The sequence below is a fragment of the Asterias amurensis genome, chromosome 10 (assembly GCF_032118995.1).
Source record: "Asterias amurensis chromosome 10, ASM3211899v1".
NCBI classification, from domain to species: Eukaryota; Metazoa; Echinodermata; class Asteroidea; order Forcipulatida; family Asteriidae; genus Asterias; species Asterias amurensis.
In genome coordinates this window covers 7,854,573-7,872,794 of record NC_092657.1, presented here as the reverse complement: position 1 = coordinate 7,872,794, position 18,222 = coordinate 7,854,573, and the positions used below count along the sequence as shown (strand labels likewise).

Below are 18,222 nucleotides of genomic sequence, written 5' to 3'. Positions count from 1 at the left end.
GGTTCAATGTTCAAGGTTTTTAATTTTAAGGTCGTTTGATTTCAACAGTAGGCCTACTATATTCATAGATCAACTGCTGCAACATGCACATTTAATGAGCCTATCATTAATGAGTGTTTTATTAATTTGGAATGTCACCATACCATCACTATTGAATGTAATCCTTGACAGGATTGTATTGCAAAAGGTGTCAAATGAAAGGTAGCTTTTCTTACTTCATAAAAATAGAAAAGTAATATTTTAATTTAATTTTGACAGGCAATAATAAATCAATCAAACCCAAATTAAGAAGCCTTGGTCACTGAAGTGAGAGTATTTTACAATGTTGTATCGTGTACATGTAGTATATTTTAATTGTTAGTATGGTCAATATAGCCCTCCACAATGTTAGTTTAAAGACCTAGCTGCTTGAACTAAAATGTCAAGTCGTGAAATCTGCTGAAATTTTTTTCATGCAATAAGGAAATCCAGTCATACAAAAGGTTTGTTTGTATTGTGTAAAAAAAAACTTATTTCGAAAACCCTTAGCAAGCGCTTTTCTGAAAGATTCGCAAAAGCTTTGTTACATAATCACTTAACATATAGTACGTCATAGTTAGTAGCTCCGATTGTATAGCCGCTTTATTGCAAAGTAGAGGTATATAAAAAAAAACCTCCCAGACATGACGTTAAAGTATTGTCATTTTTTTTACTCGCGCCGTCAACGGCAGAAGTGTGTTAAGTTTTTCAAAACCTTGAGGTTGGGGCTTGATTTTTAATTGATAATTACGAAAAATTCAGAAGGTAGCAAAATATCAATGTTGGACACTGGACACTATTGGTAATTGTCAAAGACCAGTCTTCACACTTGCTGTATCTCAACATGTGCATAAAACAACAAATCTGTGAAAACTTGAGCTCAATCAGTCATTGGAGTTGCGAGATAATAATGAAAGAAAAAAACACCCATTGTCACTCGAAGTTGTGTGCTTTCAGATGCTTGATTTCAAGACCTCCAAGTTCTAAATCTGAGGTCTCTGAATCAAAATCGTGAAAAATTACTTCTTTCTCAAAAACTACTCCACTTCAGAGGGAGCCGTTTCTCATAATGTTTTATATATATATTACCAACCTCTCCCCATTACTCTTTCCCAGGTAAGGTTTTATGCTAATAATTATTTTGAGCAATTACCGATAGTGCCACTGCCTTTAAATGGTGAAAAAAAAACAAATTATAAACAGTTAAAATACCATTTCCGTCAAAACATTCCGCACAAGTAGCTGTTTAAAACTATAGCCCTTGGGGAATATCTACAGGGTGTACTTTTATTCTAATCTTACATTCACTTTTTGCTGTAAATAGTTTTTGCTTTTTTTATGGAACAGACAAAGCTGGTGTCTCTTGAAGTCTTCCTCAATATTAAAATGTTTTCAGAGTGTGGGAGGATTGATCTATGTGTGCATGAGTATTGGTTAAAACAAATATTGAATGCATTTTGTTCACGCATTTTGTAGACTCTGTGCAATCTAGCTATTCACCTCATGAAATGGAATAGTCCAAACTTCACTTCGAAGCCTAATTGTGTTCTGTGACAATGCGCTCAGATGCATCCAATATTTGTACATAGATAACCATCTAGAATAAATAATAGATACAATGGTTTAAAAAAACTGCTGCACTAAGGTTCAATATTGAGCCTTAGTGCAGCAGTCTTTTTAAAATAGTGTTATTTTACATTTTTTTACAATTTAAATTTGAAAAGGTGAGGGGGGTGGACATTAAACACTGAAAACAAAATTTAGTAAAACTAAAATTTACATAATCTAACAAGCTTTTTTAAAAGCTTGTTAAAACAAAATCCTGACAAGCAACTGTATAGAAGCATATTATTGTTTGTACAAGTATATATTACAAACATTACAAGTGAAGAAACACAGAGCTAGGGCGGGTGCTAAACTTTGATTTACAGCTAACAACTTTAAAGATGGGTTTTGTTCCATAAATGTGCATTCAACCTGTATTGGCTCAATTAGAGCTTTCTCAAAGTCACAGATTCAAGCACACAAATTTAATGCTGTTTTGATTGTCCAAGATTGTCTATGTAAACCTATGCAGTTGGCATTTTTATTGTTGGGGCTTCTATTTCAAAGGCAACCAGAATAATTCAAGTGACATAACGCCTTAGATCGATCAAGTTGATCTACATGTATGAAAAGTGCCTGTAACCGTTACTGTTTGTTATAAAATGCATTATGGTCTCTTTTAAAAGTAGAATACAATGATCTACACTAATTGACTTCTAAATTGCCCGACCTTTCTTAAATTACTTTACAAACAAACATGGTCGGCAATTTTCTGGACTCAAATTTTGACTCCACAAAATAGCGTGACGTGCTAGCTCACGATGTATAAGGTGAACCATGCAATTTTGAGGCATGTTTGTGCGGGTCATTATATTCTACTTTTTAAACATCTTTCTAACCATAATGCATTTCATAACAAATGGTTTCAGAAGCTATTCGTAGACCAACTCACTCATGGCAATGTGTCCCTTTAAAGAAACAAACATGTACAACAAAAACACAAGTACCCGGTACAGTGTAACAACTTGATATTGGTTGCCTTTTAGGTCCAGGGTAAATAATTACAATGCATACAAAGTCCCAAAATGAAGTACCCAAGGAAAAAGCCAAGAACTAGTTGTTTAATGTAACAATGGTTATTGCACCTAACAAACTCTCCAAGTAAAATAGTCCTTTTGTCTGTGAGTCCCTTAGTAGTATGACAAGCTGATCTATCGTTGCTTGTGCTGTCTGTTTTAGAATTGATGCTAGGTAGTGTTACATGAGCTGCATACCAATATACAACTGGACAGCTAGAAGCAATCAACCTGGTAATAACCTGCCAACAAACCAAAATAACATGCCATTATCAAATATTATACATTTTACCTCAATATCTATCACCATTTATAGACTACATGAACATAATACAATTGTTGTACACTGTGACGGGGTCCATGGCGTTTTGGACACCCGAGGGGGAAAATGGTACCCGAGGCGAAGCCGAGGGTGCCATTTTCCCTCTAGGGTGTACAAAACCCATGGACCCCAGTCACAGCGTAGAACAATTGTCTTGTTATACCTTGGTAACATTATTATTCCTCTTCTCGAAGTTCTGTTGTCATCCTCAAACATTACATAGTTTAAAACAATTTTTCACTATTCCTCGAACCCGCGGTTGTTTCAAACTGGTACCCGAGGCAAAGCGGAGGGTGCCATTTTTCCCAAGGGTGTACAAAACCCTTGGACCCCAGTCACAGCGTGCAACAATTGTTTTGTTATACCTTTGGTAACATTGTTATAAAAACAAAACAAAAGCTCAAACTTGTTTTTGGGGGGTTAAATTTATCAATTCCTGTTCTCTGGCTGTTTTGCCAAATGTAAATCACATGCAATGCTCAATGGTTGTGCGACTCTTGCGTACCAATTGACTTTACATTATGAGCAGTGTATAGATGACGTTATTGACCACTATCGTTGATGAAACTTGCACACATGAAAGGCAATCATTGGCCGAAAGTTGTGCGCAGTACGTTCATTTTTCCATTGTTTATCATCCAATCCTTTGGCGGTCGATGAGGCTTTGTGCAATCCATCAATTGTCTGCGATAATGTTATTATAGTGGCCCTGTAAAGTGCTATAGATCTGCTAAAACAATAACACTACACACTTTGATGGGCAATATGCTCATATGAGCAAATTAAAAGACATTTCTTGTCAAGTCCAATCCGTTGTGTATAACATCTTTTCACTGGAGAACACATCAAAATCTGTTAATGAGCATCAATCAAAGTGTTTACAGTTTGCTGCTTACCTGTACATGCATGCAAGTGACTCCAAATATGAGGAGAGATGTAACATGAGCCATGTACACCAGTGACTGGTCGCTGCAGAATCCCTCTACTTGATGATCAACAAAATTAACATTTTTCCGCCGCTCACAGTTAATTGCATTTGTCTCTAAAATACCCAAAAATGACACATATTTCCATCTTTGTTTGCAATAATTCATAATTGCACTGACACACAAAATGATCATGGGCAGTGCAAGGAGAAAGTTTGGTATTTGCTTGAGTTCATAGTACTTTAAAAATCCCACGTTCCAATGGTGTGACTGTATGGCTGCATATGGCAATAGTCTAGTATTGCTACACCAAATGGGTGCACCATGTGATATCAACTCCCTTTCCATCCAGTAGAAAATGCTTGTAACATCTGTACAGATGACCAAGAAGGAATACATCTGGAACAATGCAAAAGGAATCAGCATAATGAAAAAACAAGGCACTAAACAAAATGACACCAATATGTGTTTGCATTCACTGCGGAGCACACTACAAATCAGTTGAAGTTTATGTCTGTTATTCCTGTTCATTACATTCCAGAGGTTGGATAACATCTTGGTGTGTCTTTTCATCAAGTAATATAAGAGAAATCCAATAGACACCACTCCATTTGACCGCACTAGTGCTGATAACCCAAAAAGCAGTATTGACAGTACAAGTTTGTTACATTGTAGAGACAACATTCCAGCAAAGCTTATCATTGCAAATAGGGACTCCGTGTATGCTGCTGTCATAAACACACTTGCTGGATTAATACAAAACAATAAAGCAGCATGATATGCTAGTCTCTCTGAATGCAACACACATACTCCCAGGTGATACAGCAGCACAGCAGCACAGATAAACGCAACAATATTGAGTGTTACTGCAGCAATTAATACACAGCTATAAAGACTCATGTTCAGAAACAACATGTGTTGAATGGGAGAGATCACATAATCAGCCAAGAATCGCACTGTAACAGGGAACAATGGGAAGAAGGCAAACATATGCCATTCAGTATATCCATATTGAGCAATATGAAGAAAGTATGCAGCATCCCACTTAGACCAGCCACCAATCACAAACTGGACAGCTCTGTCTAACAATGAAGGGTCAGACTCTGGTTCAAGATGAAATGCGTCTGCTGGGTGATCAGGTATCAAATAGTCCAGCACAATCTGGAAGAAAACAAGAAAAGTCAATATAAAGACACTGGACACTATTGGTAATTGCCAAAGACCAGTCTTCTCACTTGGTGTATCTCAACATTATGCATAAAACAAACAAACCTGTGAAAATTTGAGCTCAATTGCATGGTCATCAAAGTTGCGAGATAACAATGAAAAAAAAAACACCCGGGCTTTGAGTGTCACATGAAGTTGTGTGCTTTCAGATGCTTGAATTTGATACCTCAAATTCTTAATCTGAGGTCTCAAAATCAAATTCGTGGAAAATAACTTCTTTCTCGAAAACTACGTTACTTCAGAGGGAGCCGTTTCTCACAATATTTTGAACTATCAACAGCTCCCCATAACTCGTTACCAAATAAGGTTTTATGCTAATTTGAGTAATTACCGATAGTGTCCACTGCCTTTAAGTCGTAATGACCTAATGTCGTAAGTTTGGCCTAGGGTCCAAAAGCAATTAGGCTTTTTTGGGATTCCAAGACCAATCCACGAAAAAGACCAATCTACAAACCAAGTTTGGTGTTGATATGACAAGTACTTCTCGAGATATTTCTCAGACAAATTTCCTTTGTTCTAGCCACAATGACAAGTTTGTTTGCCTATAGTCCAAAATAGGACAGACCACTGGGGATAAGGGCTATAGTGTACAGTGTACTTCTCCTTGTGGATTTATAGGGAGTAAGGGCTATAGTCTTACATATCCATCTCAAGTTAGGACAAATTACTAGGCCTAACTTAAGACTAGCCATACGTTTTAATATCTCCTGGGCCTAGTCCATGGAGGACTGGTCCTGACTCTTAGTGAAATCGACCCCTGATATAATTGTAAGTGTCTTTTCTAAAGGAAACCTTTTTATATTATTGTTACTTAAACTAATGTTTTTAACGTAGTGTTTTTTTATAACTTGTGTGGTTTTAATTATTGGCTGGTCCATTTTTGTGGTTTATATTTTTAGAAATCTTTTATTATTAAAGCTCTTTGGTTATTCCTGCCTCTTTTTGGAGCTATTTTCAATGTGTATACAGCGCCTTGGGGTCCAGTTATGGATGTAAGGCACTTTATAAGCGTTATTTATTATTCATAAATACCCCAGACAGTTTCTCTACTCCTATTGGTGGAGAGCGCGTAACATGGGGGTGTTTAAACGGTTGATAGCTGGAGCTGTTTATAACCGACTGGCTTCAACTTAAGAGTCCCTGCCTGTAAGAGTGTACCAAGTGGTGATTCATGGGTTCTCAGATCTTCTTCTAAAAAATTAGAGTGATACATCATCATACCAAACGAATAAATCCAAAATTTTAGTTTGCTGACGCTTTCGGTTTTGGAGTTACCAGTTATCAAAGTTTCGGCCTAAAAGCCCTCGAGAAACGAATAGTACATTCCCTGTAAACACAAAAACGTGCGCCAAGGTCATCCCAACGAAAGTAAAACATTTTTTGAACCTCCAGTTGGGCTCATAACAAAAGTAAAAAAAAAAATTGGGATCTCGTTGGCGCATCATGTTACGCGCACCTGAACCTTTGACGAACAGTGCCCTCGTGCCATTTTCAACGCCTCATAACTCAGCGCGCCTATAAGATCCCATGAATTAAACAAGTTCAAATGAAAGAGCTTGCTTCCCTAAAACAAATTTAAGTGCAAAGTGCGTGGGATCTCGTTGGCGCAGAGAGATAATAGAGGTCAAAGTTCAAATTTTACTAATATATTGCGTTTTCGCACCTCCGTAACTTCGTGCGCCAACAACAAAAAATTGTTTTTATGACAACTGGGTATTGGAACAGTTTCCATCTAATGACAAATGAAAACAGAATCTTGGGATCTCTGCAACTTGCATGTCAAAAGATTTTTTGCAAATTTTCTAAAGTATTGTCATTCCACACATTTTGGCCTAAATTGGCACAACATTCACTTTTTTCATCACTGTAAGTATCTATGCCAACAAGATCCCATCAATGTTTTCTTGTATTTGGTTAAGTTGAGTGTTCCTAAACAGACTTCAATTGAAAAATAATTGGGATCATGTTGGCCCACCAATATAACAAAGGTCAAAGGTCATATGAAACTACACTACTGCCTGTTTCGGGCGATTTTGCGTCGTCTAGAAATCCACGCGCCAATATGATCCCATTAAGTTGTCTGTGTTTTATGATTATATAGATTCTCAGCAACACATAAAAAGGAAAAACCAAATGGGATTTGAGTGGCGCTAACAATTAATATTACAGATCAAAAGTTCACAATACATGCCTATACACATTGTACTTATGCATTGCTGTGGCAACCGAAAGTGAGAAATACATGTATCCCCCAATTTCAAAATGTTGGCAAACCATGAAGGGGATAGGTCTCCAAAATGAATTTTGGTCAAGATATAGACTGGACTTGTTTTTACAAATGGTGTTAGTTTAATGTTGGTTGGTAACTGTTGCCAAGGTCAAAGGTTACAAAGAATATGGGTGTTTTTCATATTTCTGTCAAGAGCCAACTTCAGAGCCTTTTCAAGATTTTATTTAAAGAACAAGGGCTCTATCCTTTCAGTTTGGGACAGCCACTTATAATATCTAGGCACATATGGTTGTCCCAAATTAATTATAGAGCCCTTCCTTATTTGATAAAATGTTGACAGGGCTTCGAAGTTGGTTCTTGACAGAAAATGTATTACAAAACACCAATATTTCTCTCTGCGCCAACAAGATCCCACTCACTTTGCACTTAAATATGTTTTAGGGATGCAAGCTCTTTCATTTGAACTTGTTTAATTCATGGGATCTTATAGGCGCGCTGAGTTATGAGGCGTTGAAAATGGCACGAGGGCACTGTTCATCAAAGGTTCAGGTGCGCGTAACATGTGCTCACCAAATCGAAAAACACAATTGAATACCAACCACCCTCCTGTGCTAATACCCAAATTTTGAACCACCGCTAGTGACCGGAAAGTAAAACAAAAATGAAAAAACATTCCATGATGTTTCAGTGAAACACCACAAACGGTAAATGAAAACGTGTATATTCACAATTCTTGTCTCCAATGATTCAACTTTACACGAAGGCAACGGTGCAGAGCGGCGGTACCGCACGTTCCGTACAAAGAAATCTAATCCTGCTCGTTAATCGGCCGTCCAGCTGGAGGTCTCCTATCTTTTTCCACTGGTTAGACGGGGTCATTGTCAGGGTATTCTTTTGTTACTCTGCGGTTTTCGGGTCGTTCGAGCTCCTTCTATTCCTTCCTCCATGATTCACCTATCCCATGTGATCGAAGTTTCGTCAGTAACCTCTGGTGTGGTACTCGGTCGAAAGCTTTAATGAAATCGAGGTACACTGCATCAACAGGGTTGCCATCATCAACGGTCTTAAGAACCCGTGCTGTGGAATCACTGATCAATCTGTGTGCTGTCAGGTGTTCCATGATGGCATCACGGAGGATGGTTTCAATCACCTTACTGACCTGCAAGGTTAGGCTTATCGGCCTGTAGTTTGCTGCTACACTACGTTTGCCCTTCTTGAAGATGGGGGTGACATTTGCTCTCCTCCAGTCTAGTGGAACCACTCCTTCTGCCAAGGACTTCTGGAAAATTTGGCTGAGGGGTTCAGCTATTACGCCCGATACTTCCCTTAAAACCACAGAATAAATTTCATCTACTCCAGGTGCCTTGCCAGGCTTCAACTTCATTAGCACTTTGAGAACATTCTCCGCTGTCACCTCTACATCTCTGAGCATGTCGTCGTTCGGTCCGCCAAACATCCTCTTGGGATGTGGTATGTTATGTAATTGTTCAAGTGTGAACACAGATGAGAATTAGTCATTTAACACCTTAGCTGTTCTCACGTCGTCTGTAATGACTTCACCATTTTCTTCCGTCAGAGGACCCACATGGTCCCTTGTTTTCATGTTGCTCCTCACATACGCATAGAAGGCTTTTGGGTTATGCTTGATTTTCTTTGTCAATCTTGACTCGTACTTTCTTTTGGCTGCTCTAACTTCTTTAGTTGCAAGGTTCAAAGCTCGTTAGTACCGCAAGTAGTCTGCATGTTCTTGGGATTCTGTAAACCTCTTCCATGGGCGATATTTGCTCCTTCTCACTTTCTCTACTTTTTTGGTTCACCACAGAGGCTTTTTCTTGCCGGTTTTTCTCGTTTTCTTGGGTACAAATTTCACCACAGCTTCATGGAGCAGTTCTTTGAAAATGACCCAGGTTTCTTCCGCTCATTTGACACTAAACAGCACATTCCAATTCTGTTCAGACAGATACTTGTTCATATTCTTGTAGTCCCCGTTACGATAGTCAAAATATGTTATCTTCCAAACCTTTGTTTGCACTGATGTCACAAGGTCGAAAGTGATGGCGTTGTGGTAACTGGTTCCGAAGGGTTCGTTAACAAGTAGGTTTTCCACCAGGGCTTCGTTAGAAAAGAGAACCAGGTCCAGAATGTTGTTCCCCCGTGCCGGTTGGTCAACATGCTGGATGAGAAAACAATCTTGGACGAGATTTACAAATTTTACTCCCTCGGCTCCTGAGTGGAGTGATCCCCAATCAATGGAACTGTGGTTAAAATCCCCGCAGATGATTTTTTCTCCTTGTCTATCACAGGCCATACTTAGCCCTGGCGGCCTTACACTTTCGTTTTGTACTACAGTGACGTCCTGGACATCAGGGTACATTTCTGGGGCGGAAAATTTTCACAGCTTCATAACTCAAATCTTACCTGCAAGAAAGCACCAATTTCAACAGATTCACATTCCATGGCAGCACATGTTTTTCTGCGGTGGGTTTTGATCGTCATATATTCTTCACAAACCCGTCATTTTCATGAAATAATGCAGCTCCCAACGTTAAGGAATTCCCATTTTTGTTCGTACTCTCACAGTCTGCCGTGTGTACGCAAGACGCACGACGCGCAAATTTTGAATTGTGTTGGTAACACTGTGCAGTCAAGATACGGTGACCAAGAATTCATGCGTCTTGCACGCGAATGTATATGCGTACGCACGACAACAGACAACACTGTGAGAAAACGATCGAAACTGGAATTTTTTAACGTTGGTAGCTGCATTATTTCACGAAAATGACGGATTTGTGAGGAAAATATGAGGACCAAAACCCACCGCAGAAAAATGACATCATCTATATGGTCGGATGCCCAGGACTCAGTTATCATCATTAAATCCGGGTCTAGTTCGTAGATATAACACTCCAGTTCTTGCATTTTGTTTATAATGCTTCTTGCATTAATAGAAAAACATTTTAACTTGCTAACAGTGTTCCTGTTGCTGGATGCATCACTTGTGCTCCTATTTACATTAATATTTACAGTTATTACCTCGTCATCTTGATTGGGGTTGGCAAGGGAAGTATTTACTTCCCCCGAAGAGGCCAAGCCTAGGTTGTCCTCTGGGATGACGATCTGATTCCTCTTGTGATCATGCTGAGGGGGGGCGCATCCCGAAATTTTGTCGTATGGGCTTTGTTTGATGACTCTTGATCTGCGTTCCTCGGGAGTTGGGCTTCTCCTTCGAGGGAGATGATCTGTCCCTTTTTTATCACGAGGTTCCTTTCACCATTTTCACGTCTCCCCCGTAGTTCGTCTCTTAGGGCCTTGTCTTCTTCCCTTTCTTTTCTTGTTCGGTCAGGACCGATGAAAGCGTCTTCCCAGCCTTTCTTCTCGCTAAGCTTCTTGGAAACTCTGAGTACTTGATGTTTCATGTCCTTAGTGGCTACAGAAGAGATGACAAGTCTTCTATGATCCGGTATTTGCACCCTCGGAAGCCTTTCCGCCGAGATGACCACAACATTCTTCAACCCTAATACCGTGTGAATCAAGTGTTCTACAGTACGCTTATCACTGGTTGAGGGACCGGTGTTGGTTAAATCCTCTTCATCTGAGCTAGCGTCGCTATTGCCTTCTTCTTCAGGGATCTCTTTGAGACCTGTGATCACTAAATTGTTCTTCCTCAAATCTCTTTCTTTGGCTTCGTAAATTTCCTCTCTCACTATAGCCTTGATGTTTTTCTTGAACGTCGGTTCATCTACCTCGACCAGTTCTCCAACTTTATCTGACAACTGAGAAATCTCCGCTTTCATTTCGTCCTGCTGATCTTTCATACTGTGGACCAAAATCAAAACATCCACAGCCTTGGCGTTACATGCTTTGCAGAACCAGTGCAGCTGTTGCCCTCTTTTTGTGAGGAAGTTGTATTCTTCTTCAGAAATGGATTCACAGGAAGTATGATGCCAGACTGAGCAGTCTCACATTAATTTTGTTTTTTTACCCATACACTACTCACATTGTAGTGCTTGGGCTCCCTTTTGAACATTCTTTTTACAAAGTGGGCATTGGTTCTTCTGAGGTCCTCTGCTGGTGGTAGAACTAGAAGTGCTACCTGAGGCCTTATTGGTTTGGCTGATCTCATCGGCCATCTTATGAGTTCTTTCTTGCAAAGTACACTATCCACTTTCCACCGTTTAGCTACTCCGACACCAATGACGAAAAGGACGAATCGAAAATTCACGATGTTCTGAAATTCTGAGTCCATAATGAATGCCCGTATGTGCAAAAAACCCACATTCTATGCAGCTAGACAGTGTATGCAATCTTACCATGACTACGCGTCTTTTATCCCGGCAAAACATGATGTATACAGTGTTTCGTCAACAGAATGTAAACATAGGTCACAAGTCTATAACCTCCTGACTTGTTCTTTTTTATGCAAACTTTTCTTCAAAGATATTGAATACTTGCATTGACACTGTGTTTCACTTCTGTTTGTAATTTGGGTACCAACCCAATTTTCATGGTGCATGTAAATTGACACACAAGTTGTACATACCTGAACTAGAATGATGATTAGTCGAGATGAAACAGCACAAAGGGCAATATGCCCTGCTCTGGAATGTTTGCTTGTCATTACTCTCTAAAGATGGATTGAAGGGAAAGAAAGAGAGAGAATGATTAACAGGTGCTTTCATCCACACAAGGATTTGCAGATACATTTGATTAGTTTTTAGTCACATCCCAGTGTATAATATAGATGTATGTAGATAATATAGAGCATGCAAAGAATCATACAATTTAAGCTACTTATGAGAACAACATGTTTATCTTCCCCCATGTATTTATCTTCCGTCTACACAAACATAATTATGGGGTCCTGTGGCAGCTGTTGATTTTTCTTGAGAGCTTTGATGAGTGATTGTGAAGTCTACACAACACTGCATCTTAAGTTTTATACTACATGTAAATGGATTGGCATAACTTCAAGATCATTTTAGTACAAGCTTCATGTTTTCAACTCTTCTTGAATTTGAATTATTTGGAAGAGAATTATTGGAAAATTCTTGTCTTCACTTTGCTGAATGATGACGACAGTGCAGTTATTGGTGAACTAACTCAAAATCGGTAAAACCTTGAACATGTACCGAGACCTACTAGACGTGGTGGAGGAGTTGGACTTTTGTACAAAAATAAGCTCAGAGTTGATAGACAGAAGTGGAACTCCATCATAACCAGGGCCACAAAGGGTCACCCCTGACTCATAGGCCGACGACGACGAGCTCAGTGTACATGTCTGCAAACAAAGTTCATTCAAGTCTTATCAATCTTTTGAGTTTGTTGAAGCCCAAATTGTTTCTGCATGGAAAACAATACAAGTCGTTATTATTTATCACCCTCCCGGTCCCAGCAGTCCATTAGCCTATTCTTGGACGAGTTTTCTGACTTCCTTGATGGGCGTTTGATCTCTTCTGGGTCACTAGTAATCTCTGGTGATTTTAATATTCATGTGGATCCACCAACTTCCAAATCAGCATCCTTCACAGACTTATTGGCATCTTATGGCCTGCAACAGCATATCAGTGAGCCAACACATATACATGGTCATACTCTTGACCTATTGCTGACCCGGCAATCTGGTAGTGACAGCATTTTTGATCCTCAAGTTGTTGCTGGAATAGCAGATCACTCAGCTATTGTCTGCAACTTCAACCTCACCAAACCAAGAGCAAACTTGAAGAAACTATCTTCAAGGAAGGGTTGATCATCAACAAATGTCCCAAAAGTCTTGCGACCTTGATCCATTGCCTACTCATCTGCTTAAGAAATGTTTGCCAGTCATGGTTCATCACCAACATAATAAATTCCAGCTTTCAAAGGAGACAATTCCCGAATACTCTGAAACACGCTAATGTCTGACCTGTGTTGAAGAAGAATGACTTGGACATCAACTCATTGCAAAACTATCGACCGGTATCAAATCTCCCTTTCCTCTCCAAGGTTATGGAGAGGGCTGCATTCTCCAGGCTCACAGAGCATCTGTCTGATAACAACATACTAGATAGTCACCAGTCTGCATATAGGAGCAATCACAGTGTTGAAACCCTTCTTGTGAGTTTGACATGTGGGGTGTCACACAGTGGGCCAGGTCAAGGTCAAACTGCGCCAAAATAGGCAACTTGTGATTGTATCAAAAATCAGCACTTCCATTTTGTTATTGTTCTTAATAGTCCAGCATGTTAAAGCCATTGGACCCTTTCGGTACAGGAAAAAAAAAAAAAAGTTCACAGATTTACAAATAACTTACAGGGTTTACAGAGGGTAGTGGTGAAATACTTCTCTTGAAATATTATTCCATGAAATGCTTTACTTTTTGAGAAAACAGTAAAACAATATCAATTCTCGTTAACGAGAATTATGGGTTTATTTTAAACACATGTCATGACACGGCGAAACGCGCGGAAACAAGGGTGGGTTTTCCCGTTATTTTCTCCCGACTCCGATGACCGATTAAGCCCACATTTTCACAGGTTTGTTATTTGATATAGAAGTTGTGATACACGAAGTGTGGGCCTTGGACAATACTGTTTACCAAAAGGGTCCAATGGCTTTAAAAGAAAGAATTAATGAAAACAATCTCTTCAAAATTTGGGTTATGACTTTATTTAGACACAAAATGGTAAAAAAGTGTGGCAAAACCGTTGAATTTAATGGGTATTTTAACTTGCTGCACTGAACGGCTCATAAAACATAATGCCATGAAAAACGTGTCGATGGTTATTTATAGTCTATACATGTATACCAGGAAAATTAAATTAATAACCAGTTTAATTTCTGTTTACTGTTTGAAAAGGTCTGATAAATCCCATAAAATGCCTCCTCATTTTCATTCATTTCAATCAGAGACATAGGAAATATAAAATGCCGCCGATTACTCCTTTAATTCTAACTTTTTTTCAGTAGCCTGAATCTTCAGGAACAGTCTCAAGCTCTGGTGTTTCTGTTCAGCAGAGTGTGGGTTCGAATCCCGGTCATGACTTGTGTCCCTGAGCAAGACACTTAACTATAATTGCTTCTCTCCACCCAGGGGTAAATGGGTACCTGTGAGGGCAGAGATGGAGCTCACCCCATACATCATTATGTTTGTGACAATGTTTAAATGTGCCATGCTAGACATACAATAGACCTTCTTCTAGATGAAACTATTTCTGAGACATCACTCTATTGTTGAATGTGTAGATTATTTTTACAAATCTACATTTAATTGTTACAAATCTACACTTTGGCCAACCGTGTTAGTTCGCAAAGTAAAAGGAAAACCACTCATTTTTTAGGCATATTTATGTTGATCATATTCGGGGAACAAACAGGTATCGATGAGTTCTTAACCTGTTGTTTAAAAACGGCAGGGTCAAGGCCGTGCGATAAAGACCTGAGCCGTTGGCGAGGGCCTTTATCGCACGACCTAGCCCCTGCAAGGTTTTAAACGGCAGTTTAAGAACGAGTCACTACTCTTTTATTCCCATTCATAAATGCCTTTTTGCACTTTAATAAAGTAAGAAACTCTGTAAAACTTATCCGTTTTCCGACGCCCTTGAATTCTGAACATTATTTACATTTTAAAGACAGAGAAAGTTTTCGGACATGCATTCGTGCGCGTAGTTAGTCTTGGGCATGTGTTGGGGCAAGATGTTTCACACAGAGCTTGGCCAACTCACCAATAGTGCCCGCATCGCCTGTAACGAGAACATTTTGCACTAAGGCTAAAAACAGCTCCAGCTGGTCATAATCAACCATTTAAACACCCGCATGTGACACGCTCTCGACCAATAGGAATAGCCAACTGTCGAAAAAAAAAAAAAACTACTTTTAAAACATCTTTCTATTCCTACCTCCATGATCTTTCTAACTAATAACCATGCATTTTATAACAAACGGGTTTCAAACACTTTTCATAGACCAACTTGAATCAATGTCCTTTGCATGCTTTGGCCACTCCAATATTATCTGTAATGGTTATACAATGTAGGCTGATCATTAGAAAATGAGGAGCACTTTTATGAGACAGGCTATTCTGAAACCATGAGGCGTGTTTTTGTTTTAAACGAATGAAAAACTACTTTGGACATGGTGTAACAGTATGTGGGAAAATTACTTCTTTAAATGGCTGATATAGTTAAAGCCATTATACACTTTCGGAACAGAATTTTTTTTTTTTTATTCACAGATTTACAAATAACTTACAGGGTTTACAGAAGGTAATGGTGAAAGACTTCTACACGTATTGAAATATTACTCCATGAAATGCTTTACTTTTTGAGAAAACATTAAAACAACTATCAATTCTCGATAGCGAGAATTACTGATTTATTTTAAACACATGTCATGACAGGGCGAAACGTGCGGAAACAAGGGTGGGATTTTCACAGGTTTGTTATTTTATATACATAAGTTGTGATAGACGAAGTGTGGGCCTTTGGACAATTGTTTACTGAAAGTGTCCAATGGCTTTAATGTGCATTGTTATAGGCATAACATGGGAGGGGCAATACTTGTTTGAATCGCTATGGTTGGAATGTCCTGTCAGGCATTTGGGCTATTAAGCTTTTGTCATGGGTTTCGTAAGAGTGCACTATAAAACCAAAGGAATTTTATATTGTGGTTGAGATTTGCGTTGTGGGTGCCTGAGAAGGGTACTGTTTGGGTGTGAACCAGCGGACAGCTAGGCCAGCGTTGAGGCTGTGTCGTGTCGACCCGTCTATCATGGGTAGGGGTCCGGCGGGTGTTTTATAAGGCCCATCAGCAATGCAAATCCTCCCGGGAATCTCGGACCCAAGGATATTAAAGCAGTGTCGAAGCCAAAGGCATTGTGAGTAACTTAAAACTAATTTTGCTGGAATTTAATCAAGCTATGGGTTATTCTCAAAATGTCCCTTGTTCTAAAATGCATGCAGCCATTGACTATTGTTTGCCTAAAAAGTTGATTATTGTTTGCCTAAAAGGTTCATCGATAAACTTTTGTTGTAAAAGCATTGTTGTTGTTTACTTGATCTTTTGGGTATGGCCATTGTGAAATTTGTGAAGGCGTAGCTTTACCGGGTTTAAATAGAATTGTTTGTAGTAAAGGGCTTCCTTATAATGTAACATTTACAGGAGTTCCCGTGACGCTAAACCAAACTTGGTCTAAATGGTCTTCTGGGGTGTGGTCAACCTTCAGCAAGACGACTCACGTGGGGCTACCGATGGTGACAAGGGGACGGGGTCCACTCCTCCGAACGAACTCATTCTCAAGACTCAAGCAGCCATTCTACAAAGTCTATGTCGCCTTTCTGCTGTTTGTTTATTTATTTAGGGAACCTTCATTGTGTAAAAGTCTGAATGTAAACTTATTTACTTATGCATGAAATTCATATTGTACGGATTGCTCTAAGCTGTGGAGAATGTAAAGGTGCAAAACTGGAAGATCGTAAAAGCTAAATTATTGTTGGGTACTTCTATTAAATTGTAGTTTCTTTATTATTTCTAATCTGGTGTCACTGTGTTCCATTCTTGTGTCTGGGTTTTATGTCTGATATTGGTCTGAGTAAAGTGGCGCAAGGGTCCACTCTGCGACACAGGGTGCCTGACTAATAATGTAGCTCAAGTTGTTGCAAGGGCTCAATTGACGTCTGTTGACATCCTTTGTATGAGACTTTTTACGTCTTATATTTATGGGTGCACACGTCTCATTTATATATATGAAACTACGTCCAATATACAGAGGGCGCTATTAAATATATTTGTGTTTGTCTTTTATATAGTCCCCATAGAGTTTTAAAAAATATTGTATTTAAATCTTCCCTTTTATTGAATTCCAGAGTGTCGGCTTAGTTATAGTAACAGAAAGAAAAAAACAGCAGCTAAAACCAAAAAGAAAAAAATACAACTCAGCCCTCTGAAATTACCCATGCACCCTGCGGTGTAATAGAATCGTCCAAGTACGTCGAAAGACAACATGGCGAATATTTCCGTTTGCTACTAAATTCGGGGTAAAAAACACCTTTTTTTTACAGTTAAAAGAACAAAATGTTCAACAGTTTAAAAGTGATTTAGATGCATATGACTCTTGTGCATATAATTAACGGTTGACTTATGTTCAAATGTTTTGTTAAAGTGCATTTAAAAATTGTTGTCGTGAGTTGTCGTGAAGGGTCGTGAGTTGTCGGTATTTAGTGCGACCGATTATTTTTTTTTTATTTTTTTTTTTGCAAGTTACATGTACCATGGTAATTTTTAAAATTTAATAAAAAACATTTTGAATGTTTCTTCCATGTATGGCTTCACCGGGAAACCATACTTTCTCGTTTGCCGTGAAAACAGGACAAACTCAAAACAAATGGGACCAGTTGAAGTCATTGAAGATAGTTTGAAGATCGGTGTCTGGTGTGAACATTTCAATGTCCATCATCAAGTTTGAACTGGTAAGAGAGGAGGATACACACCGCACGGGGGACCGTTTCCGTGGAGAACTTTAAATCGTTAATCAAATATCAGTGGATTCGGATCGTACACGGGAATGCGTATGACAATGTATGCAGGGGCATGCACCTACCCTTCTCCTTCCAACCTTGGAGGTAGAATTCAAACCATCGAGTAGGCCTACATCGAGCGAGGCATAGATCTTGTTTCAACCATAGAGTCTCCATGCACGTTTGATACGGTGTGTTGTTTACATCAAAGATCAGACTTTATTTCAAGTCTGAGAAAAATTGGGGTTATTCATCTGCAATCAGGACACGCGCTCCAATGTGACGGAGGTTAATTAACAAGAGGGCGCTGTTTCTAAAAGTCAAAATAACAGACTTGGAACCAAGTCTATAGATGGCATGGATTTGAACATGATTTGAATGTGCGGCT

At 39.1% G+C, this 18,222-nt stretch overlaps 1 protein-coding gene and 1 pseudogene across 1 annotated transcript; both read right to left on the bottom strand.

Moving 5' to 3' along the window:
• Nucleotides 1-1,707: 1,707 nt before the first annotated feature.
• On the bottom strand, nucleotides 1,708-18,050 carry LOC139942875 (GPI mannosyltransferase 2-like). The gene is made up of 4 exons (XM_071939677.1): nucleotides 17,918-18,050; nucleotides 11,885-11,968; nucleotides 3,858-5,048; nucleotides 1,708-2,881 (listed from the first exon to the last, which is right to left on the bottom strand). Exons 2-4 carry the CDS (start codon nucleotides 11,960-11,962, stop codon nucleotides 2,606-2,608), a joined length of 1,545 nt encoding a protein of 514 aa, XP_071795778.1. The 5' UTR covers nucleotides 11,963-11,968; nucleotides 17,918-18,050; the 3' UTR covers nucleotides 1,708-2,605.
• Nucleotides 10,341-11,286, bottom strand: LOC139942876 (uncharacterized; annotated as a pseudogene).
• Nucleotides 18,051-18,222: the final 172 nt, after the last annotated feature.

Bases quoted from the DNA above. Each gene is read 5' to 3' on its own strand.
- LOC139942875 (XM_071939677.1), bottom strand. From the start codon at position 11,962: ATGACAAGCAAACATTCCAGAGCAGGGCATATTGCCCTTTGTGCTGTT. The intron at 5,049-11,884 runs GTATGTACAACT...GTTTTCTTCCAG, and splicing joins TAATCATCATTCTAGTTCAG to ATTGTGCTGGACTATTTGAT. The intron at 2,882-3,857 runs GTAAGCAGCAAA...GTTTGTTGGCAG, and splicing joins TCACTTGCATGCATGTACAG to GTTATTACCAGGTTGATTGC.